The sequence below is a fragment of the Penicillium lagena genome, assembly GCF_028827675.1.
Source record: "Penicillium lagena strain IBT 129212 chromosome Unknown utg000001l_segment0_segment0, whole genome shotgun sequence".
Lineage (NCBI taxonomy): Eukaryota > Fungi > Ascomycota > Eurotiomycetes > Eurotiales > Aspergillaceae > Penicillium > Penicillium lagena.
The window spans coordinates 4,398,069-4,421,379 of NW_026623222.1; the positions used below are offsets into that span (position 1 = coordinate 4,398,069).

Consider the following 23,311-nt stretch of genomic DNA (forward strand, 5'->3'; position numbering starts at 1 on the left):
TTGAGATAATAAACCGAAGTATTTATTTGCATTCAAGGCTAACCTAACAACTAATATCACACGCACAGCCGGTATCTGAACGCGACTCGACTATTAAACTATGCAATAGCAAGGAAACCAATCTCTAATCAACAGGAAGCGGAAGTAAGTATATGATGTGACAATAGTTTACCGGCCGGTGGGACGGCTAAGAATGAAGACACCAGCAATGACGGCGGCCAAAGTCACGATGGCACCCGGTAGGAGGAGGTCATTGGGGACACCTGAGATAAACTGCTCCTCGGGAGAATGCGAGGGGAAGGCCTGGTGTGTCCGGGTCTTGTTCAGGGCAAAATCTTCCGACGCATGATCCCCGACAGCGCTGCCGCGCTCCTCCACAATGGGAGAAGAGTGGGCGGGTGCCGGATGGGGATCCAGGGTGGCCGGGATGGGCGGGTGAGTAGGATCGTGGACGAAAAGATCAACCTTGTCCCGGCGCGTGCAGCGGGCTAGGCTGACCGCGTCAGTCAGATCCTGATCCGTGGTGATGGAAACGGTGTCGCCCTCGTTATCCATGTAGCTGAGCGCATAGCCGGTGTTGCTGAGTCGGCCCTCCTCAACAACGGCTTCGCCGCCCACGGCCTCGAGCTCGGGACCTAGCTTGGCCGTTACCTGGGACACGAGATCTGCAACGCCCGCAGTGGTGAGGATGTTAACTCGGTGGACGCGGCCACTGGGGGCCTTGAATTTAAAGGGGAAGGGAGTCGGTTCGTCGTGATGCTCGCCGTGGTGCTGGGAGACCACTTCAGAATGCTCATCGCCGCCGTTGTGGGATGCAGACTCGTTGGGATTCACGCTATTATCGTAGGCCGAACGAGTGAGGTCCGGACTCATGACGGAACGAATTGGCGTATGCGGCTGCTGGCTGTGGCTGCCTGAGACTACCGAGTCCGTCTCGTGATCCATCGAGAGCCAGAACTTGTTCCACGCGGGACCTTCATCATCGTGGGTTTGCATCGTGTTGATCTATCTCTGGTGAGTTTGGGTCTGTGCTAAGAATCAACATGAACTAACCTGTTCAAGAGTGGCGTAGGTGAGTTTCAAAACATCCACCATACCAACAATCTCGCCCGCCTCGTTCATCACGGGAAGGTTGAGATAGTGGCCATCTGGAAAATAGATTAGTTAGCAACCATCGTAACACGATAACTGGAGCCACCCACCATGCATTTTACGGAGCGCAGCCTGAATGCTCATATCTGTCGGAGCAAAGTCGGGGTGGGGAGTCATGACACGGACGACGCTGCAGGTAGCAGGGTCGAGACCCGGGGCAATAACCCGAAGGACGATGTCCTTGCTGGTAAAGATACCAGTAATGGAGCCCTGGTCCTGCACGAGCAAGGCGGTGGTGTGATGTTCCTTCATCAGAGCGGCAGCGTCTTTGACCGTGGTGCGGACCGAGACAGTCACTGGGGGCATGCCGTCCAGGACAGTCTCCAGGGTCGGACCGGACATCTTCTGACGAAGAGCCTCCACATATTGGATGACTTGCTGCGGCTGGCTGGACCCCAATTCGGTCTGCACGCCCTCAAGTGCGTCATACAGCTTGCGAGAAGAGCTGTAGGCGCGTTCCAACTTCTCCATCGCATCGTAGAAGCACTTGGTAATATCGAGCACACCTGAAATATCCTGGTTCTCATCCATGACGGGCAGGTGTCGGAAGCCCTTGCGGACCATGAGGTCGAGGGCATCGGTAGCGCTCGTGTCGGTCCGCGCGCAAAGCGGGTTCTTGGTCATGATCTCAGCGACGGAGACCTCGCGCGCCTTCAGGCCCATTCCGATGACACGGAACGCCAGATCCTTGGCAGTGAAGATACCCGCAATCCGCTCATTGTCGTCGGTCACCAGTACGCAATCCTCCCGCTTGGCAGCCATCAGCTGAGCGGCCTCGGCGATGCTGAGCGAGGGCTTGATCTGAAGAGCATGGCTGGGCTTCAGGGCGAGCACGGTGCCGGGAGGGGCCTTGCGGGCGTGTCTCGCCTTGGTCGGGTTATGCCTCTTTTTGTTGAGGTCAGCCTCCATCTTGCGGCGGATCGCCTGCCATGAAACAGTTAGATTTAGCAGACATATAATCTCGGCGGGTTGACATCATCACGCACCTCATCCCGCTTCGACTGGTTCTGTCGCTGTCTGCTGCTGGCGGCGCTCATAGTGCCGCTGCCCACGTCGCTGGAGGGGGTATGGGCGGAGGCGGAGTCAGGTCGGGGTCGGGGGATATGGGAGGAAGTAGTCGAGTCCTTCTCGAAGTCCGGCAGCCTGCCTCTCCCGATGGTTTTATTGGGAGTGCCCCTAAAAGTGCCTGTGGCCGACATAATAGGGAAAGAGGAAAGGGAAGGGGACCAAGCAAACAATCAATCAATCAGATCAAGGGAGCTCCAGCACAGGCAGGAAAAAAGCAAGCCCCAGGCTGGCGATCCCAACCAGGAGATAAACACGCTTACCTAACCACGGGATGGTCGCTGCGGTACTGGATGGCGCTAAACCGGTTCGAGACCGCCACGTGATAGGCATCTCTGGATGCCCGTTTAGCCAGGCCACCAATGCTTTCCCGTGACCCGCTCGCTTAGGGCCTAGGGCTACGCACAATTCCTCGTCCCCATCCAGTCTTGGTTGTGTGAGCGAGTGTCCGACAACCCACCTTTTCCCGACAACCCCCTCCAACCGTACGCTACAACTTCCTCCCTTCTCACTGGAATCCAGCATCTGATCCATCTGCAACAGAGCAATCCGTCAAAATGGTCAAGAAGCGGGCGAACAAGTAAGCCCACACCACCCTTCCTCATCGCCAACAGTCCTCCATTCGCTCGAACTCTCCGCAATGACGCCGACGGGAAACAACTGGATGCACACAGAATATCACACGCTCGGACGAAACTCCGAAAAACGCACCCGACGCGCATTGCTGGACGAAGAACGAACGAATGGGGACACTGAGTGCCGGGAGATGCGTTGAAGAAGAACATGAAAACTAACTTTCTATAGCGGTCGCAACAAGAACGGCCGCGGCCACGTCAAGCCGGTGCGCTGCTCCAACTGCGCCCGCTGCACTCCCAAGGACAAGGCCATCAAGCGGTTCACCATCCGCAACATGGTTGAGTCTGCTGCCATCCGTACGTGTCACCCAAATTTCCACTGCATAACACGCACTCGCCTGGAATCAATCGAAACAACGTAACTGCTCTGAAATGCAACGAACGCTAATTGGTCCCGACAATGCAGGTGATATCTCCGATGCCTCCGTCTTCGCTGAGTACGCCGTGCCCAAGATGTACCTGAAGCTCCAGTACTGCGTCTCGTGCGCCATCCACGGCAAGATCGTCCGGTAGGTCAACAACAACCATTTTTTTAGGGGGCAAATCAGAAACTGATCCGCGAGTTTAGTGTCCGCTCCCGCGAAGGCCGCCGCAACCGTGCCCCTCCCCCACGGATCCGCTACAACAAGGATGGCAAGAAGATGAACCCTCCTCAGGCCGCTAAGGCTATGTAAGGATGTGAAATCGGGGTTTGTGCGTCATCCAACGAGCAAGATAAAAATGGAACTAGTCTGAAATGAATGAGACCTTTTATTTTGTTTCCTTTTCTTTTTTCTGCAATGCTCTCTGGGTGCTGTGTTGGCGAAGCTTTGATCTCAGGAAAAAGGTCCGCGTGGAAGGGAGTGATTAGAATGGAATCGGAGGAATAAAAGGCACACGCTTGTTCCGTCGTGTCTCTTTTCATCCACTCTCGAACAACATGTCCGAAACGGAGGACTCGAAAATCACCAAAATCCTTGCAAAAGACAGAGTTTATTGCGTAGAAAGGAAGGAAGTATGTAGGCTGGGTATATGCATGCAGTCATCAAAATCATGGGTATAAGTATCCCTTCTCAAAGTAATTCCCATACATATCCACCATCCCGGTGCGGCCCTTGGGCGCCGAATTCCTCACCACCTTCACCTCCCCCTTCCAATGGCCCTCGACAAACTGCGCCATGCAGATCTGCTGCGGCGTCGACGACGGCAGAGGCGAGGACGATGATGGCGAGAGCAGACCAGACGAGGCACCGGTGCCATTGGTAGTGCATCGCCGACCTCTCTCGCGGCGGACGGCATGCTCGTACTCGGTTTTCTTTGCGCGGCGGAAAGCAGCTAGTTCCTTGACCACGTCAACCTCTGAGAGCAGACCGCCTGTCGCACGAGTGGAATTGGCTTTCTCTGTGGCTGCGGACGTGACGCTAGACTGGCGGCCGAGCGGAGACTCAGTGCGCGAGTGGATCGACTCGTCGTCCGAGGGAGTGAGGAGGACTTTCTCATTTAACATAGCCATGGGGAAGTACTTCCCCGGATCATTCTCAGGGAGGCCGCACTCTTCTTCTCCGAAGAAGCTGAAGTCGTTCGCGGCTGCGTCCCAGAGAGCCTCGGAGTCGCGGTCTCCTGTGCTGGAGTTGGCCGTGCCGTGATGGAATCCTGTGGGTTTCCAAGAAGTGAGCTTCGACGTGGGAGTGGTGGGAGTGATTTCGAGGATGATTCGTCGCAGACCGAACAGTGAGCGAGTACGTTGCTGCTCGGCACGTATCCGTGCTTGACCTGGTGGTAGGGAGTAGTCCGATCCAGCTTGAAGAGTAGCGAGCAGCGTCTCATTGGAGCAGGCTGTGATGAATCGGGTGAGCGCGTAGAGGATGGGCGAGTTGGCTTGGATATGCGAGGGCACGTCTGTCAAGACCAAGGTTTCCAGATGGGGTACATGGGATGGATGGAGATATGGAAATCGGCTCTCTTTGCCGTGCTGGAGTGGGAGGGATTGGTTGCTTGGACGCTTTGCGAGCAGTTCTTGTATCTTGTGTGCACGAGGATCATCCATGGATATTGGCGAGCCGCAATAATCTATTGGCGCACCCTCTGGAGCCGAGCCGAACGGTGTTATAGGACTGTCTGTTTTCGGGAAGGCTAGACTGCCTCCGGGCTGCACCACTTCGGGGGCAAAGGCTGATCCCCGTCTCATGGCTGATAGAGGCTCATCTTCATGAGGCCGCGATAGGCGTCGCGTTGGGACTATGGTTGATGCAGACCTCGAAGATCCGCCCGTCGACGTGTCTGCCAGCTCATAAACGAAGTCGTTCTTCGCAGGTAATTCATGAATATCGTGCGAAGCGTCCAGCTCAAACTCATGAGGAGCCTCGATTGCCTGAAGTTCTGGTAGAAGATCACTGAAAGACACAAAGTCTCTGATCCGGGGCTCAGCGGTGGCGATGGCATGATGGGCTCGTAGATATGTCAACTTGGCTCCGGCAAATTTACCCAAAAGCGGGACAAGCTTCTCAGCACCGGGATATCTTGATCCTGGCGGCGTCTGGGGGGATGATTTGCCGTGCAAAATCTCAGCAGTGTTGACTGTTCCTACATCAAGGACGTGAAGTCTCTCTGAGGCCAACAGACCGGCCACCCCTTCGACTGTAAGCTGATTACCGGCAATATAGAGGTGAGTAATGCCGGAATTCGGCAAGTCATCAAGCCAGAAGGAGTTGTTTGTAGCTGGCTGAGCCAACAGTTTTATGAACTGCTCGTCAAGATCTGAGCTCATCAAGAGGTCCATACCGGGGAGGCTGGATGACTCGCCGAACACGTTGGGCGTACGCCTCATCCGCCGGTGCAGCCCCGAATTATTCTGCAATAGAAATGAGGCCTGCATTAGAGATCGAACTGCCATGTCTGTCAACATATTATTCCGCAAATCCAGAAATCGGACACGGATTCCGATGGCGTTGGCCAAGAACTCAGCGTCCTTGTCTTTCAACCCGACCCCGCGCAGCTTAAGAACCTGCAAATTTTCAAGATGCGACAGAGATGAAAGAACACTGCGATCTCGCGCAGGCGTAGTATACGAAAGATCGAGGTAGATCAACGAGGGAAAGCGAAGGATTGTCTCCGCGAGGCTGCCGGATGTGGTATTCGGCTCGCGCTCAGCGAGCAGCACACGGATATTATACTTGGTGGACCTAGTCTGTGCCTGCAGTGCGGTCATGGCATTATGATCGAAGAACGGGAGCCTCGATACCATCAGGCACTGCAGACAGGGCAGATACTCCAGGATGTCTCTTAGCCAGCCCGGTCGCGGGCCGCCATAGATCTCCGACAGGGCCGGAGGCAGATGGAGCGTATGGGTCATCGACCGCACCTCTAACCGGGCATATTTGAGTGTGCGCCGGAAACGCGTGAGCGCCACTTTTCTCCCTGCTGTCAGAGAGGTGTTCTGTGTTGACGGAGACGGACATCACTTACCGTAGACAGCATCATTGTCTGTCCCAAAGTGGGAAGCCGGATCGCCCCACAGAAAGGGCATGAACAGATCGTGCCATCGATGACAGACTAGCGATGCCGCGCAGAGATCGCTGGAGGGGATATAGTCCGCGATAATCGCCCAGGCATCTCTGGCTGTGGCGGATTCGTATGAGGGCGGAATAACGTCGATCATCTTGGATCCTTAGGTTGACAATCAACGACGATGAGTTGCATTATTTGCAAGCACCTGCATCCTACGATAGAACCAACAGGGGAATATTTGGGGGAGAGTGTCAGATTTTCTTCTAGAATACGAAGGGAAGATGATGATGGATGGCCGCTCGGCCCCATCGACTCCGCCTCGCTGACTGGATTTCCATAGTTAGTTAACGTAATCAACCACCGAGTGACGAATACCACCGAGTGACGAATTTCGCGTCCATCTCCTACAATCATTTCCTTGACGCGTTATTTTTCACCACCACTATACAAAATGCCTCTATCTCAAGAAAATCGCATTCAGATGGCTATTTCTGCATTCAAAAATAAAAAAATCAAATCAAAATTAAAGGCTGCTGAGATATTTAGTGTGCCTGAAGCTACGCTTCGCCGTCGACTCAACGGTAGGAAATCACGCGCAGAAACACGCGCCAACAGTCATAAATTAAACCCTCTTGAAGAAGAAGTCCTTGCGAAGAGGCTGCTAGATGCAGATAAGCGAGGATTTTCAATTCGGCCAGAGTTTCTACGGGGAATGGCGCAGATCCTGCTTCGCGAGCGCACAGGAGATCCTACTACGACCCTTGGTGTCAACTGGGCATATAAGTTTATCAAACGGCATCCAGCACTGCGCACACGATACAATCGGCGGATCACGTACCAGCGTGCAAAGCAAGAGGATCCAAAGATTATTAAACAATGGTTTGCGACCGTACGCGAGGCTATTCAAGAACATGGTATCCACGAGGACGATATCTGGAACTTTGATGAAACTGGCTTCGCAATGGGACTTTGTTCAACCTCTAAGGTTATTACTGCAGTCGATCGCAGTGAAAGGCCCCGTAGGGTTATTCAGGGGAATCGCGAATGGGTCACAATTATTGAATGTGTGAGCTCAAAGGGGATATCTATACCCCCATGGATCATCTTGAAAGCAGGATCTCAACACGCTGCTTGGTATCAAGAACCTGCTCTCTTCAATAAGGGCTATGCTATCGCAAGAAGTCAGAATGGCTGGACAACAGATGAAATTGGCCTCCGCTGGCTAAAAGAGATGTTTGAACCACATTCTAAAACCTATTCAACTGGTGCAAAGCGGTTGCTTATTCTTGATGGTCATAGTAGTCATCTAACTGCAGATTTTGATGCATTCTGTGAAGAGAATGCTATTATCTGTCTTTGCATGCCTCCTCATACCTCTCATCTTTTACAACCACTTGATGTTGGTGTTTTTGGTCCGCTAAAGCGCGCATATGGAAAACTAGTAGAAGAGATGATGGTTGCCGGCAACAACCATATCGACAAGGAGGATTTCTTGTCTCTCTATCCACCTGCTCGCGAAAAGGTGTTTACTAGGGAGAATATACGCAGTGGTTTTGCAGGTGCAGGACTTAACCCGCTAGATCAAGATCGGGTTCTTGAAAAGGTAACTTTTCAACTTCGGACACCAACACCACCTCTTGTTGAAGTTGAAGGCTCAGTCTCCTCTGCTTTTCAAACACCTCAGAATCCTCGCCAACTCGATCACAAGGTACGCAGTCTACAGAGAAGCCTTCGAAAACGAATGCTTTCTAGTAGTCCAGTATCTCATATTCAACATCTTGAAAAAGCTGCACAGATGGCAATGAATATGAACCTTATTCTTCGACAAGAAATCAAGGTTCTACAAGGTGAGAATAAGCGGAAAATGCAAAAGAGGGCAAGGAAGCGTGGTAATCTTGGTGATGATCTTGTTTTATTTGTACAGGAAGGTCAGAATCGAGTGCAACAGCTTGATACACAGCTTAATGAGCCGGCCGCTGAGACGACGCCAAGGCCTCGCCAGCGAGCTCCACGACGCTGTAGTGGATGCGGGACTACTGGTCATACTATAAGAAATTGTCCTAGTAAATAGCTATTGTTTTATCTTTTTATATGGTCTGATTTAATACATTTGTGGTTGAAAAGCTTGAAATTTAACGGTACGCGCGACGAAATTCGTCACTCGGTGGTATTCGTCACTCGGTGGTTGATTACGTTACAACGGGCCTGTTACCTAAGTATACCACTTTAAAATACACCTTTGACGCCATTTCCACCCAACCCCGGGAATCCGAGTTGACTACGCCTGGCCTCCCGGAATGCAGCATCTGTATATACCGCAGTACCGAGTTCCATCTGGCGCAGTCTTGCCTGAACTACAGCACAGGCATCGGCCCACGCGCACACCGTTCCGGGAAGTCCCTCAAACAGCGACCACGGATCATCAGGCCGACGATAATCTCGGTCGGATGGTGCTGGCGCAGTATTGTACGGCCTGGTGTCGCGCGCATGCAGCAAGAAAGCCAGCGCCCGGGAGAGGAAAAAGTCCCCCGTGAGTGTCCGACATACATCCGGGAGACTCGCTGTCTTCTCGCGCTGTAGGTACGCTTGTCGAGGGTTATCAATGTACTCCGAACCTTCATAGCAGTCATGGAGCAACAGCCATGGGTAGGCGTTGCCAGCAATCCCGTGGCACAGACTGCCTCCCTTGGACAATAACCCCTCCTCCCAGGTGCGTTCTGTAACCGCGTAAATGGCCTGGTCCCATTCAGGCTGCCAGAAAGCCTCAGCCAATGGCCTATTCTTCAGGGCGGCGACCATGAGGGCCAGCATGCCAGGGCTACCGTGGCAGATTTGGAGGAGGGGGGGGACCAGACGAGCTTCTGAAGGAAGGAATGGACATGGGGAGGTGGCCGTTGTTCGCGATACAGAGCTTGCAGATAGTGGTGACGGTCCTTCCAAGGTCAGATAGGTAAGGCTTTAATTCCTCGGGCTTGCATGCAAGCAGAATGGCCAGGATGCCGGCTTGAGGGAGATGTTAGTAATTGAGAAAGTCTGCGAGCTGGTGGAAGACTCACTCATTCCATGGACGCTGGGGGAATGTCAGCTAGCTCTCAATAGATGGCTGTCGGGGATATCACTGACGCTCCAAACCCATAGAACCCTTCAAGCCAGACATACATCAACGGATGGGCATCCGCCTCACCGTGCTTTTCAATATAATTCTTCGCGCCCTGCCGCCCGGCATCGATGATCAGATGGATCAGCTTGGGGATCTGGTTCAAGATAGGGGCAAGAGCCTTCTCGGTCTTTTCATCGAAGTTATGGACTCTGATGTTTAGCAGAGTCCAAAGAATACCTGCTCGGCCATAGAGCATTTCATCAGCGCCCATCTTTCGGTCACCGTGCGGGACGAGGGGTCCGTTTTGGAGGGCCAAATTGACAACTTCCTCGAGGACGGCGCAATCCTGGGAGGAAATGGCTGGTTTGTCCTTGGTCTTGTCGCTCAGACCTGCTAAGATATGCAGAACGACGGCCGTCAGGGGAGACAAAGAGCCGATGGGAGATAGTCGAGACGGGATTAGAGGTGTCTCTGATAGACCCGACGGTATCCTCTGCAAGGCCCATTGACGATAATCCGGAGAAGGGCCATTCTCATCCGCCAAAATGGGAGACTGGAAATTGAGACGGAGAAACCCAAGAGCAACTCCTGCAAATGGGCCGTCAGACTTATCGGGTGGTTCAGGTTGGTCAATCAGTCCCTTACCCGGAAATCCCTTGAAGAAACCCGCCGTATTCCACTTGTCCGGCACCGGGCTGTTCTCATGGATCAATGCCGAACCTTTGCGGACTGCCTCACGGAATTGTTTGAGACAGTCAGCCAACGTGGTTGCATTGATGTCCACTCGAGACAGGGTGTTGTTATAGTACTGCGGACGCTGGTCGGCCATGTTGGGTGCTCGGAAGATATACTGTTGGATCTAAGTTTTGTGTGCTCTCCAGCCCTGGTCAACCAAAGGAGAAGAGTCAACACCAGCCCCTCTATGGGGATTGTCCTAGTTTTGCAAATAGTAGCAACAACGACGCAGCCAATGATGGACCCGCCGCCGCAGTGGGGGAGCCCGCCGTGAAGTGAGGCCTGGGGCATATCTTCCTGCCCCAGGCATAGAGCTTAGTCATCAAGTCCCACGATTTCTCGGTTTTGCGTTTCTTCCATTCCGGACTCGAGAATACTCACGCGGTCCTCGAAGTTCCCAGCGCTTCTAGAAGCAGCGCAGAAGGTCAGTGTCAGGTCAGATGTATAGATTCTCAAACTAACATGCCCTAGTCTTCTACCCATCATGTCCGAGGTCCATGGCGCCGACGCTGAGCCTGTGGCCGCCGGCCCTCAACCTCAGTGTCTGTCGGTGCTGGCACCGCGACAGGTGACCCTGCGGGATCGAGTCACCGTGGCCACCTTGGTGCCCTTCACGTCGGCAGACGATGTGCCGCGGCCTTTGATGAAGTATCTTTCGGATCAGTTCAACAAAGAGATCGAAAAGGGCGACACCTATGCCATGACCGATCCCATCCCACTGGCCCAGTTCGGCCGCTATTGGTTCTCCAGTTTCGGCGTTGTCATGCTCCTTGGTGACATCCAGAGTGTAGAGCAGACGCATGCTATGGATCGTGCGGGTGCCAATTGGACCAAGGTCTGCTTGGGGGGGTTTCACATCCGACCCAATTACCCGGGCCGTAGTAGCCATGTCTGCAACGGCACCTTTATCGTCACCGATGCTGCCCGAAATAAGGGTGTGGGTAAGCTGATGGGCGAAGCATATCTGCAGTGGGCACCTCAGCTGGTACGATTCCTCCCGACCACTGGTTTGATCTTTACTAACTTGGCTCTCAGGGCTATACATATGCCGTTTTCAATCTGGTGTACGAGACCAACGTTGCCTCCTGTCGCCTGTGGGACTCCCTTGGCTTCAAGCGGATTGGCAGAGTCCCCGGAGGCGGGCAGCTAAAATCCCAGCCGGGAGAGTTTGTCGACGCCATTATCTATGGCCGGGGTCTGAGCTTGGACGGCGAGGATTCCGTGTCCCAAGACCGTTTCGAGAAGATTCGGTACTATCTGAAGCATTCCAAGTACCCTCGCGGCGCGGATCGAGCCGAAAAGAGTCGACTTCGCAGCGCAGCAACGCACTACAAGCTGATCGGCGGGGAAGATGGTGAGCCTGAGCGGCTGATGCTCAAGGACAAAGAAGTGGTGTCAGATCCACAGCAGCAGTACGAGATCGCCAACGAGGTCCATCTGCAGCAGCATGCCGGGATCAACAAGACCACCGCCGCCATCGCTGTCAAGTACCACTGGGTGCGCATCAAGGAAACGGTCAATCGGGTCATTCGAGACTGCCCGGAGTGCAAGGAGACTCTCAAGACACCTCCAATCCCGGGAACCAAGGATGACGACCAGACGGTCGATGACGATATGGTCGATGGCGCCTTGGATGATTCCTCAAAAGACACATCAGACCAGGCAATGGATGAGGCCCCGGACGACTCCTCGAGCCATAACCCTTTTATGAATCCCCACCCCCCGCCGCCGCACCTGGTACGGTGCATCCCATGGCGAGCTTCGCTGCGCCCATGCCCCTCGACCCGCAAATCATGCAATTGCACCAGCAACTGCGACGCTACCAAAGCCAAAACCCGACACCGAATCTATACGGCCCGCACAACGTCGGAATGTCCAATTTTGATGAGGCCATGCGGTTCCACACGGCTAACAATGCCTACCAAATGATGGTCGACGACGGGTCGGATCCGTTTCGACAAGAGGTCCTGGGGCTGGCTAACCCACCGACGACTCATGACCTGCAGCAGGAGGCCGATTTGCTGGCTAAGTACGAGTATGGGAATCCGTCGGATGGGAATTACGACTTTACGTGAACCTGTGATTTTGTGTACCACGCATCTTGGGCCCAGGGACTGGTTTTTTCGGGCATGGCATCTGCATACCTAGGGAGGACCTTGTATAGTATAAAAGTCATGTAGCAATAGAAGTATTTGGCTATATTTAGGGATTTCCCCCTGAATGTGTACCTGATATACCTAGGTGGTTAGGGCTGTGCTGACCGCCTTGGGCTGGAGCAGGACAGAAGCTCGGGGAAATAATTTTGGTGGTCGCGATCATCAGCCCCTCCACAAATCCATCTTGCTCCCTTCGCTTTCTGGTGTTTCTCCTGGTTTTCTTGTCTATCCTTTAACTCCCAGGCTCACACCTCCACTACAACCATGGCCTTCGCCGGCCAAACACCCACAATCGTCGTGTTGAAGGAGGGTTGGTGTTCTTTCTGCTTTCCCCCTCCCGAGACTGCGGGCTCTCCGTTTGGCGGGATTGGCTGACCGTGTTTTTTTTGCTCAACAGGGACGGATACTTCTCAGGGCAAGGGCCAGGTCATTTCCAACATCAATGCCTGTGTCGCTGTACAGGCAACGGTCAAGAGCACGCTCGGCCCATACGGTGGTGACCTGCTGCTGGTCGATGCCAACGGCAGGCAGACCATCACCAACGATGGCGCTACTGTCATGAAGGTACACAAGGAAATCCACCATGCAACCCAATTGCCTTTTCTGATTTATTCTGTGCTAGCTACTGGATATCGTGCACCCCGCCGCCCGCATTCTCACTGATATTGCCCGATCCCAAGATGCCGAAGTCGGTGACGGTACAACCTCCGTGGTGGTCCTCGCGGGTGAGATTCTGAAGGAGGTGCGCGACCTCGTGGAGCAGGGAGTTAGCTCGCAGACGATCATGAAGGGTCTGCGGAGAGCTAGCGCTATGGCGGTCAACCGGGTCAAGGAGATTGCGGTGGACACGATGGACTCGACGGTCACTGAAGAGAAGAAGATCGAGACGCTCCGACGGTTAGCCGCGACGGCGATGAACAGCAAGCTCATCAAGCGGAATTCGGACTTTTTCACCAAGAGTAAGAATTACCTGGAAAGCACACAGGGGGCAGATGGCTGACAAAGATGTTCAAACAGTGGTTGTGGATGCGGTGCTTTCGCTGGACCAGGATGATCTCAACGAGAAGCTGATCGGAGTCAAGAAGATTACCGGTGGAGGACTCCAGGATTCGCTCTTCGTCAACGGTGTTGCTTTCAAGAAGACCTTCTCCTACGCCGGATTCGAGCAGCAGCCCAAGTCCTTTACCGACCCGAAGATTGTGTGTTTGAACGTCGAGCTGGAGCTGAAGAGCGAAAAGGACAACGCCGAAGTTCGGGTCGAGCAGGTCTCTGAGTACCAGGCGATCGTCGACGCGGAGTGGCAGATTATCAACAACAAGCTCGAGTCGATCTACAAGACGGGTGCGAAGGTGGTGCTCAGCAAGCTGCCCATTGGTGACCTTGCCACACAGTACTTTGCGGACCGCGATATCTTCTGTGCCGGCCGCGTCGCCTCGGACGACATGGACCGGGTGTGCCAGGCCACGGGCGCAGCGACCCAATCGACGTGTAGCGACATCCAGGACCGTCATCTGGGCACCTGCGGCTCGTTCGAGGAACGCCAGATCGGTGGGGAGCGCTTCAACATCTTCTCCCAGTGCCCGAAGGCCAAGACGTGCACTCTCGTGTTGCGCGGTGGCGCCGAGCAATTCATCGCGGAGGTGGAGCGAAGTCTGCACGACGCCATCATGATCGTGAAGCGCGCCCTGCGCAACACGACCATTGTCGCCGGTGGCGGTGCATGCGAGATGGAGCTGTCCAGCTACATGCACGGCTTCGCGGACCGCAATGTGCCGCACAAGCAGCAGGCCGTGGTCAAGGCGTTCGCCAAGGCACTGGAGGTCATCCCGCGGCAGCTGTGCGACAATGCGGGCTTCGATGCGACGGACATCCTGAACCGATTGCGCGTCGAGCACCGCAAGGGCAACATCTGGGCCGGCGTGGACTTCGATCATGAGGGCGTGCGTGACAACATGGTGGCCTTTGTGTGGGAGCCCAGCCTGGTCAAGGTTAATGCCATCCAGGCGGCGGTGGAGGCGGCCTGCTTGATTCTGAGTGTGGACGAGACAATAAGTAAGTGACTCGTCATGAACCCCAGGTCGGTGACTAACAGCATGCTTTCTTGCAGAGAACGAGGAGTCCGCCCAGGCCCAGGGCCCGCAGCGTGGTCTGCCCCCCGGCGCCGCCCAGCGTGCTCTCCGAGGCCGCGGCCGGGGCATGCCCCGACGTTAAAAGGATTTCTTGTGGTAGTTGACATTGTTGTGTGTAAACGAGTTCCCGCCAGAATATAGAAAAAAAATAACAAGGTGTAATCCTCCTCTGATCTCGGTCTCTCCTGCGGGAGATCTATCCGCTGCATTCCACTCCATCCAGACTCTTGGAGCAGCATGATTTGCTGCATATGTGCTTTCAGGAACCGCTGCAACCATCATGTCGTGGGCGATCTATGACCAGTGCGTGCTTGGTCTGTACGACATTCGAGGACAGCTTCCCCGAGCAGGACAGTCCAATCAATCAATATTCCGAGGGGTTCATGCATGTCAGACTCAAATAGTGAATATAAACCCGGTCGCTCGTTTCTTTTTCTTTCGTCCTTCCTTTTTCCCACATTCTTCAAAAGCGACGACTCCGTAAGTATCTGCCCGATGACGATCCCTGCTTGAGCCCTTTCGGGTGCGATTTGGAATCATACTTGCTCCCTCCCCATCGTATTTCTCCTGTCCATCTGTCCTGTTCTTCTCCATTCGGGTTCTGATTCTCTTTCCACTCATTCATTCATTCATTCCGTCCTTCCTTCCTTCCTTCGTGTCCCACAGCCTCCTAGGCGCCCTCTTCAGCCTTGGCGCGTACTTCCGATCCATTAACTTCTCCACCTCACTCTTCTTGCTCCACCCCTACCGCGATTGTTTTGTTTGCTCTTCATCCTCTCTGTCCGGCCTTCATCATGTCCTACTATCCACCCTACCAAGGAGGCTCTGGCTATCCGCCGCAGCAGCCTCCGCCTTCCAACTACGGCGGCTCCCCGCAACCGTACCCGTACGCGCTTTCTTCCTCGTTGTGTCCGCTGCCCGCGCATCCACCACTCACTAACACATCTCGTTTTCTCCCCAGACCACCGATGCATCAGCAACAGCAACCCAACTACGGTGGCTATCCGGGCCAGGCCTACCACCAACAGCCTCATGCGCCCCCGCCGTCCAACCCGTACGGCTACAGTCACTCGCCGCAGCCGCCTCAGCCCTATGGAGCTCCTCCCCCACCGCACGGATACAATGTACGTGAGCTCGCTGGTTTGGAGCCGAGATACAGACGCTGATGTGCCGACTGCAGAGTCCCCCGCCCTCCGGATACCCTCCCCATCAGCCTCCGGGGGGCCCGCCGCCCATGTACCAGGGACAGGGTCGACCCCAATGTGTGTTGTGCCCGCGCTTCTTCTTTTCTGCTCGGCAACACTGACCCATAATAGCGAACCCCTATCCTCCTCAAGGCCATGGTCCCCCTCCAGGCCACGGCGGCCGTCCCGCGGCTCCGCCGAGCCAACCCGTCTCCTTCGGTCACGGTGCCCCGCAGGGCTACAGCTTCCAGTACTCGCGCTGCACGGGTAAGAGAAAGGCACTGCTGATTGGTATCAACTATTTCGGACAGAAGGGTCAGCTGCGCGGGTGTATCAACGATGTCAAGAACATGTCGGCCTACCTCAATCAGAACTTCGGCTATGCCCGAGAAGACATGGTCATCCTGACCGACGACCAGCAGAATCCCATGAGCCAGCCCACCAAGGCGAACATCCTGCGGGCCATGCACTGGCTCGTCAAAGAGGCGCGGCCCAATGACTCGCTCTTCTTCCACTATTCCGGACACGGCGGCCAAACCCCTGATCTCGATGGCGACGAAGACGACGGATACGACGAGGTGATCTACCCCGTGGATTTCCGGGTGGCGGGCCACATCGTCGACGACGAGATGCACCGGATTATGGTCAAGTCGCTGCAGCCTGGTGTGCGACTGACGGCGATCTTCGACTCGTGCCATTCCGGCTCGGCGCTGGATCTCCCGTATATCTACTCCACCTCTGGCGTGCTCAAGGAGCCCAATCTGGCCAAGGAGGCCGGTCAGGGTTTGCTGGGTGTGGTCTCAGCATATGCGCGCGGCGATATGGGAAGCGTGATGTCCAACGCCATGGGGTTCATCAAGAAGGCTACCAAGGGCGACGAGGCCTATGAGCGCACGAAGCAGACCAAGACCAGCCCCGCGGACGTGATCATGTGGTCTGGCAGCAAAGACGACCAGACCAGCCAGGACGCCCAGATTGCCGGCCAGGCCACCGGGGCCATGTCGTGGGCGTTTATCGCTGCTCTCCGCAAGAACCCCCAGCAGAGCTATGTGCAGCTGCTCAATAGTATCCGTGAAGAACTATCCACAAAGTACTCCCAGAAGCCGCAGTTGAGCTGTAGCCATCCTCTTGGTAAGTTTTGTCGTCTCGGATTGGCGGAATGATTGATATGCTGACACAGCTGGCAGATACCAACCTTCTTTACGTGATGTAAAAATTCGCAGGCGGTTTTGGAGAGAAGTGCTTCTGGTTTATGATTCCTGTCCATTGCGTCGTGTATGTAATTTCCCAGGGTGTTTTCCGAGGTATTGTTCATATCATTGCTTGGCTTCTGGAAGCAGTTTGCGGTTTTATGTTTATATGAATTGTGACTTATCTTTGCATTTGTATCCCTTTCAACTCGGTGTTACCTACTTAGTGTGCGAGATTGTTGATTGACGATAGGTTTGATCTTTCTGACATCATGGCAGATCTCCATTGTTGGCTCTCAACGCCATCGCTCATGCAGCTTTGGTCTTCTGTCTTTCCAGAACAAAGTAAGAAACCGAATTGACCGTGCATTGGTCGGTGCTGTTTAAGCCGGGCATCAATGTCCGAATTTCATTATTGGTGGGAGGGTAGGCCGGGAGATGGCGATACCTCGGGGCTCATCCTCACTGAATTCGTCATATCGGTTGCCTCCACCAGCCTATGACAGCCATGGAGCTATCCAGATGGATATAATGTTGCGAATATTGTCTCTCGGCGCTTGATTCGGCACTAATACATTCTCGAGCCAGCCGAAAACGACCGTTCCTCGACTGCACACCAAGCTTTTGTATCATCACTATGCAGACGTACCTGCAATATAAGCGGATGTACAGAGAGCTCGAGAAACAAATCGCGATCAAGCATGGGCCCGACGAGAGTGACAAGCGTGCCCGACGCTATTATTACCAAGATGGCACATCCCAGACCAATGCCGACGAACAAACACAGAGCAGGGAGCAGGCTGATCTAAGGAGAGAGCATGGACAGCGCACCGGTATTACTGGGCCGGTGCTTCAGCCACGTCATACGGCTCGCCAGCATCTGGAAGGCAATGATGATGTTGAACGGGCTGGTTTTGATCCTGAAATCCAGGGTGATCCCCATGTCATCCATTCGACAGATTCACTGGATGATACGACGGACATCATGGCTATTGATGTGGAGGAATCGGCTCATAGTAGGGCCAATGGTGGGAGAGCGGACAGCAGGGCAGATGGGGTTCCTGATGGTGTTGATGGAGTGGCCGACGAGGATCCATCGTATCCAGACAAGCTTATTGTGGTATCCTACGAAGGCGTTCAAGACCCGCAGGACCCTCACAACGGGTTCTTTCTGCGCCAGCTTTTCTGCAGGATTATGATCTTAATGGTTGCGTTCACCGTCCTCTGGTCCTCTACTATCGACACCACCGGTCTGATCACTGTAAGACATATTTAAAGTTAGCTTCAGCCTCCGGGCTTTGGTGACGGGTATGTATGTATGTATCGAGGTGTCTCCAGGAGAACTGTCAGTTAACTATTGCTAGGTTTATTCTTGATTGGACTTGGCTTTGGCGGGCTTATCATGTCGTTGGGCGCAATGCTCTATACATCCCTTCTATAATAATCTGGTAATGACAATCTTTCTGCCTGTGCCGTATGCGCTGTATTGGTATGGGCATGTCGTGCGGAAGTGGAGTGGGTATTCTGTGCCTCCATAGTTCTCGGTTAGTATTTCATGAAATTGAAGCTCGAATACGAAAAGAAATCGGATTGATGATTCCTGAGAGAAGAAAATAAACTATGCACAAGCAGACTACTAGGTTTTTAAAGTGAGCTAGCTAAACGGGGATATCATATGCTGTCTTAATAGGATTCCTTTCATTCCATTCTGAGTGTATATACTCCCTCTCTATATCTCGTATCCAGATACCGTTTTCTTAGAATCGCGATGGATTGTGTGCCCGCACAGCGAGTTTATCCCTAACGGGTCGATATTAGCTTCTCTGTCTTGGAAGCATACAATCTCAACTCAACCCATCTCGCCCAACATGCCCGCCAGGTCTCCTCCCCGATCCTTCATCACCACCCGCTTAGCCTGTGGCTGAGACGGAGGTTGCCTGGGTGTTGCCCTTTTGTTTTTCGTCTTGCCTTTTGAATCCACAGAAGGCCGCGTGAGGACTGCAATTTGCTTGGCCTTGTATCGTGCCCGATACGCCACCCCATGTGGGTCACTATACAAATCATCGCTAAGTTGATATTCCAGTATAGGAACATCCAGTAGACCAGCAGGGGTGTCCGTTTTCTGCAGGCTGGCTTTATACATGTCTACCAGAGGGCGCAGGTTAGCCAGGGCCACGTCTTCTCCATGATCCCTCCACAGCCAGTCTAGCCTTTGAACCTCCCAGCCTTCGATGTTCACAGACCCTTGCTGCTTTTCTTTGCGTCGTTGGTGGATTTCTCGAGAGATATTTTCAGAGTCGTACACCACCACCTTCTGTAGCTGTGGTAATTCGAGTAGAGGGCGCAACGTAGAGGGCGGTAGTTCTTGGTGACCTCGAATCCGCAAAAAGCGGAGATGCTGCCATGCCCCCGAAGACTGCGCCAGCTCTATCCAGCCGCGCACGAGACCGACGGTTATCTCAGGCAAAACCCTCTTGTTTCCGGATTCATCGGATAGAGATCCTCTTTCATTGTTGATCTCCAGGGCGACCAGATTCTTGATGGAGGCAAGGTTTAGCAGGTCTGATGTCTGGCTGGCGCACATGGTTTCTATGGTGAGAATGGCTCTCCAGCAGTATGCATTGCTCTTAATCAGGTCGGTGTAGTCTGCCATCCTCTGTAGGGGACGACGTATGTGAAGACGGCACCCCGAGGAGACTTGGCAGAAGTGCTGCGGATATTTGGTTGCTAAGATTCTCCACATATGTGATGTCCGTTTGTTACTGCCAACAAAGAGCTTAGCAAGCAGATACAAAATAACGAGGCAGGAAAAACTCACCATTTACCAAGGGAATCCCATAAGTACTTGGCCAGCAGCCATGGGACGTGATCGAACATGTCTGGTTTCAGGAGCGACTGGTCTTGTAACGTGGCTCGCATGGCCGCATGCTTTAATGACCCGGCGCCTCGGTCATTGCTGGCTTCCCAGCCATAGGGCAGGTGTGGACTTTCGTGGAACCATACAGGGGCCTGAGATGGATCACCGGTATCAAAAGGGAGGGTGGAGATGAACAACATGCCTGGGTCAGGGCAGTCGTTCAATGAACTCGCGTGCCTGAACTCCATTCTAGGAGTACTTCCATGCCAAGACCAAAGGCAACATCAACACCTCAGGCAGGGAAGTGATGATGTCAGACAATTCCCTCGTTCTGATTGGACATTCTCAACCCCCGCGATCCGCATCACCTGATTGCCAGTCCTCAAGGATCGCCAACCATATTCATTCCTCGTTCGTCACTATTCATCCCTTCCAGTCATGGCCGAACGCCACCATCCCCGTGAAGGCTCCGACACCTCCCTCAACCATAGTGTGCCATCAAACCGTTCTAGCACTGACTCCCGCTCCCCCTCCGCGTCCACAAGGAGCCAACCAGTCCGCATGTCTGCGCCAAACCACCAGCACCGCCAGAGCTTGAGCGAGACGCTACGCGGACCGCCAGGCTCTCCGCGTGCGCGGCGCCAGCCCTCGTTGACACAGTCAGCCATTCAGAGCTTGATCGATAACCCCCCTCCCCCGAAAACGACCGACCCTGCGTTTCTGGACCGCGACTGGGGAGAGATCTCGATCGGCGAGCTCGTAAGGCCGGACGACCTCAAGTTCGTCGAGTTGGATACGGGGATTGAAGAGGCTACCAATGTATGTGCACTTTTGAGCATAAGCCTCCATTTCAAAGCTGATTTTTTGCATTTGATAGATATTGATTGATACCGGCGCACCGGTGTTGCTCATCCGCAAGACTCCACAAGATACCTCTGCTGTGGGCACATTCGACTATGCAGACCTCAACTCGTACTTGCTGTTGGCAGCAGGATTGACAGTCCCTGACGAGTCACACCGCTCCTCATACGAAGAATTGGCCAACAAGGCCCGCGAAGGGGTGAAGATCCCTCTTTCGGATGTCAAGTGCTTGGGCATGGAGAAGGAGCCAATGGTTACCCTTCCGGCCTCAGCGAATGTTATGAAAGCAGTCGAAACATTTGGAGGAGGCGTGCACCGGGTGGTGGTGACGAAGGAGTCCAACGACAACGAGGTGGTTGGCATTTTCAGTCAATTCCGGCTGGTCAAATTTTTGTGGGAGAATGGTCGCAGCTTTCCGATTATTGACCAATTATATCCGCAAGCTCTGCGGGATCTACGCATAGGGTCCCACGATGTGATTTCTATCAAGTGAGTGACATTTTCAGTGAAAGGGGTTCCAGGCTTATTCATTGCTGCAGTGGAGATAAACCTTTATGCGAGGCCCTTCAGACGATGAACAGTGAAGGGGTATCATCCATCGTGGTCGTCGACAACCACTTCAATGTGATTGGAAATATCTCTACTGTGGATGTCAAGGTAAGCTGTCAGGAATGAATCTTTTGACAAGTCGGTCTGACCATCAACCAGCTTCTGACGCGCTCATCATCACTGCCACTACTTCACAACACTTGCATACATTTCATTTCAGTCATTCTGTCTACACGGGGATTGGTCGAAGGCAAGGACTCATTCCCAGTCTTCCACGTAAATCAAGGCTCGACGCTGGCACATACAGTCGCGAAACTCGTTGCGACTCGATCACATCGGTAAGGCTGCTCTTTTCAAGTTGAAGAATTATACTGATTGTTTCGTAGGCTGTGGGTGACTGACCCATTGTCACCATCCTCGTCCGGCCCTCCAACTCCCTCTCATTCTGCAGCACACGTCCCTCTGGCTATGGGCCCAACAAGCCAGTCTCACGGTACATTGTCGCCTCCAGCATCCCCTCTTCCTCCCAGCATGAACCCCCCCACACAACCTCCAAACTATACGACCCCCCACCTGCCAAGCCCCCCGCAGCCCTTTACGAGTACGAATTCGCATTCTCCAATCCCGACCTCCATCCCCGCCTCGGCGTTGCCCGGCGCCTCTCTGTCTGGACGGCTGGTTGGCGTGGTCAGCCTGACAGACATTCTCAATCTGCACGCGCGAGCGAGTGGGCTCAGCCCCGCGGACCCTGCAGAGACTCGAAGCCGCCGCCGCCGCAGCAGTTCATCCAGCTTAACCATGCAACGCAGTGGCGATGTTGGTCGTGAAATGTTTAGCCGGGGTGGAATGTAAACGGCCCCCCACGCATTTATTATCCTCCCTCTTTTTTTGCTCTTGGTGTTTGTTGTGGAGTCATTTTCATCGTCATTACACGCGTCAAAACGGTTATATTCTTGCATCGGTCGCGTGATTACATTTGCCAGCGCATTCAGGTTGATAGCTCCTCAGTGGGTCGCGTCTCGCGTCAATTTCCTCAATATCTCTCCCACGAAACGCAATCAAAAGTAAATACTCTGGAATGTTTTGGTTCTCATTCGTTGTAGATAGCCGAGCCAGTCAGTCCGGCCCCCTCTCCGCCCCCGTTCAGCCACATATCTGCTCCGATCTGGTTGGATCTCCGATCCGACTCGATTTCTGACGTGTGCTCGGGACCTCTCCGAGTGCGCTCCCAAGAAGTCCCTCCGCGGATATCCACTCCGTCTGCTCCATAATTGTATAGTTCACCTGGAGCTCTCGATCTTGCTCCACCCAATCGACGCCGAATCACTGGCACATGTGGTCTATACTCATTTGACTCAAGTAATCACTCAGCCATTACCAAACGGACAGCAGGTACCGACTGGGCTACCGGGCCCGCTTCGATCCATTCATAAGATCCACTTTGAATCGCCGGAAGTGGAAACTCGTTCGTATTTTGCTGTCTTGCCGTGGCGGCTTGTCTCTCTGGGGTTGAGTTGATTCTTTCGACAGTCGCTAAACCTGGAGGAGGGATGGGACTGTCGATCTGTTCGCCAAGCTTGGGGGTGGATGCTGGCCATTCGCTGCCTCTATACTATACTTCAGCCATCGGTAGTCACTTGACATGGATAACTTTGAGTGACATGCTTAGACTGTAAAACCATTGGCTCCTACGATCTAACCCTTCTCCTTACCATATTCCATAACAGTATTACCATATACCCTATCAGAGCTGGGGGCACGTCCAGCTATCACACCATAACTGCCGTCCACGGAATGTACCTACTCCCACCTCCGATCCAGCCCAGCGCAAACCAAAAAAAGTGGGGACTCTTAAATCCATTAAATCCAGCTATCTCAAGTGTAGTGTGAAAAACGCATTTCCGCTGCTCAGCAGGTCAGGCAGACTGCCTCAGTTCCTGGGTTCGGGAGCTGCCCAGGCCGACACGGACAATTCCGTCCGAGGGAGGGGGGTTCCTGTCCTGCTGCATAGTAGAGAAGGTATAACTTATAACTCCGAAGAGTAGCTCGGAGTTATTCGAGCGGCAATTCCCACGTCCACTCACGGATCCAGACCGACCCTTATTGATAAGAAAGCTATCTGTCTGCCCTGTTTTCTTCATGTCTGGACAAACAGCCACCACATAACCAGATCGGACCAAAAGAGGCGAGAGGCGAATAACGACACTGTGCA

The 23,311-nt window shown here is 53.7% G+C and overlaps 10 protein-coding genes across 10 annotated transcripts; 6 read left to right on the forward strand and 4 right to left on the reverse strand.

The window, feature by feature from the left end:
* Positions 1 to 168: 168 nt before the first annotated feature.
* N7510_001941 (CBS and PB1 domain protein) lies at positions 169 to 2,751 on the reverse strand (the record flags this gene model as incomplete). The annotated part of the gene is made up of 6 exons (XM_056973868.1): positions 169 to 1,005; positions 1,054 to 1,148; positions 1,203 to 2,076; positions 2,139 to 2,328; positions 2,481 to 2,552; positions 2,624 to 2,751. 6 exons carry the CDS (start codon positions 2,749 to 2,751, stop codon positions 169 to 171), a joined length of 2,196 nt encoding a protein of 731 aa, XP_056838985.1.
* Positions 2,752 to 2,754: 3 nt separating this feature from the next.
* Positions 2,755 to 3,526, forward strand: N7510_001942 (40S ribosomal protein eS26; the record flags this gene model as incomplete). The annotated part of the gene is made up of 4 exons (XM_056973869.1): positions 2,755 to 2,797; positions 3,022 to 3,149; positions 3,259 to 3,361; positions 3,421 to 3,526. Exons 1-4 carry the CDS (start codon positions 2,775 to 2,777, stop codon positions 3,524 to 3,526), a joined length of 360 nt encoding a protein of 119 aa, XP_056838986.1. The 5' UTR covers positions 2,755 to 2,774.
* A 356-nt stretch (positions 3,527 to 3,882) lies between these two features.
* On the reverse strand, positions 3,883 to 6,489 carry N7510_001943 (F-box protein; the record flags this gene model as incomplete). Its single annotated transcript, XM_056973870.1, has 2 exons — positions 3,883 to 6,251; positions 6,297 to 6,489. The coding sequence occupies 2 exons, from the start codon at positions 6,487 to 6,489 to the stop codon at positions 3,883 to 3,885; spliced, it is 2,562 nt and encodes an 853-aa protein (XP_056838987.1).
* A 2,075-nt stretch (positions 6,490 to 8,564) lies between these two features.
* On the reverse strand, positions 8,565 to 10,267 carry N7510_001944 (lanthionine synthetase C family protein; the record flags this gene model as incomplete). Its single annotated transcript, XM_056973871.1, has 4 exons — positions 8,565 to 9,156; positions 9,218 to 9,341; positions 9,395 to 9,408; positions 9,462 to 10,267. 4 exons carry the CDS (start codon positions 10,265 to 10,267, stop codon positions 8,565 to 8,567), a joined length of 1,536 nt encoding a protein of 511 aa, XP_056838988.1.
* Positions 10,268 to 10,657: 390 nt separating this feature from the next.
* Positions 10,658 to 12,248, forward strand: N7510_001945 (putative histone acetyltransferase Spt10; the record flags this gene model as incomplete). The annotated part of the gene is given in 3 exon segments (XM_056973872.1): positions 10,658 to 11,158; positions 11,209 to 11,915; positions 11,933 to 12,248. 3 exon segments carry the CDS (start codon positions 10,658 to 10,660, stop codon positions 12,246 to 12,248), a joined length of 1,524 nt encoding a protein of 507 aa, XP_056838989.1.
* Positions 12,249 to 12,593: 345 nt separating this feature from the next.
* On the forward strand, positions 12,594 to 14,540 carry N7510_001946 (chaperonin-containing T-complex subunit CCT7; the record flags this gene model as incomplete). The annotated part of the gene is made up of 5 exons (XM_056973873.1): positions 12,594 to 12,639; positions 12,727 to 12,893; positions 12,952 to 13,288; positions 13,347 to 14,381; positions 14,437 to 14,540. 5 exons carry the CDS (start codon positions 12,594 to 12,596, stop codon positions 14,538 to 14,540), a joined length of 1,689 nt encoding a protein of 562 aa, XP_056838990.1.
* Positions 14,541 to 15,252: 712 nt separating this feature from the next.
* Positions 15,253 to 16,855, forward strand: N7510_001947 (caspase family protein; the record flags this gene model as incomplete). The annotated part of the gene is made up of 4 exons (XM_056973874.1): positions 15,253 to 15,582; positions 15,639 to 15,720; positions 15,775 to 16,773; positions 16,830 to 16,855. 4 exons carry the CDS (start codon positions 15,253 to 15,255, stop codon positions 16,853 to 16,855), a joined length of 1,437 nt encoding a protein of 478 aa, XP_056838991.1.
* A 614-nt stretch (positions 16,856 to 17,469) lies between these two features.
* On the forward strand, positions 17,470 to 18,108 carry N7510_001948 (uncharacterized protein; the record flags this gene model as incomplete). The annotated part of the gene is made up of 1 exon (XM_056973875.1): positions 17,470 to 18,108. The coding sequence occupies one exon, from the start codon at positions 17,470 to 17,472 to the stop codon at positions 18,106 to 18,108; it is 639 nt and encodes a 212-aa protein (XP_056838992.1).
* Positions 18,109 to 18,681: 573 nt separating this feature from the next.
* N7510_001949 (uncharacterized protein) lies at positions 18,682 to 19,889 on the reverse strand (the record flags this gene model as incomplete). The annotated part of the gene is made up of 2 exons (XM_056973876.1): positions 18,682 to 19,594; positions 19,651 to 19,889. The coding sequence occupies 2 exons, from the start codon at positions 19,887 to 19,889 to the stop codon at positions 18,682 to 18,684; spliced, it is 1,152 nt and encodes a 383-aa protein (XP_056838993.1).
* Positions 19,890 to 20,127: 238 nt separating this feature from the next.
* On the forward strand, positions 20,128 to 21,951 carry N7510_001950 (uncharacterized protein; the record flags this gene model as incomplete). Its single annotated transcript, XM_056973877.1, has 5 exons — positions 20,128 to 20,508; positions 20,567 to 21,039; positions 21,090 to 21,207; positions 21,259 to 21,437; positions 21,486 to 21,951. The coding sequence occupies 5 exons, from the start codon at positions 20,128 to 20,130 to the stop codon at positions 21,949 to 21,951; spliced, it is 1,617 nt and encodes a 538-aa protein (XP_056838994.1).
* Between the last annotated feature and the right edge of the window lie 1,360 nt (positions 21,952 to 23,311).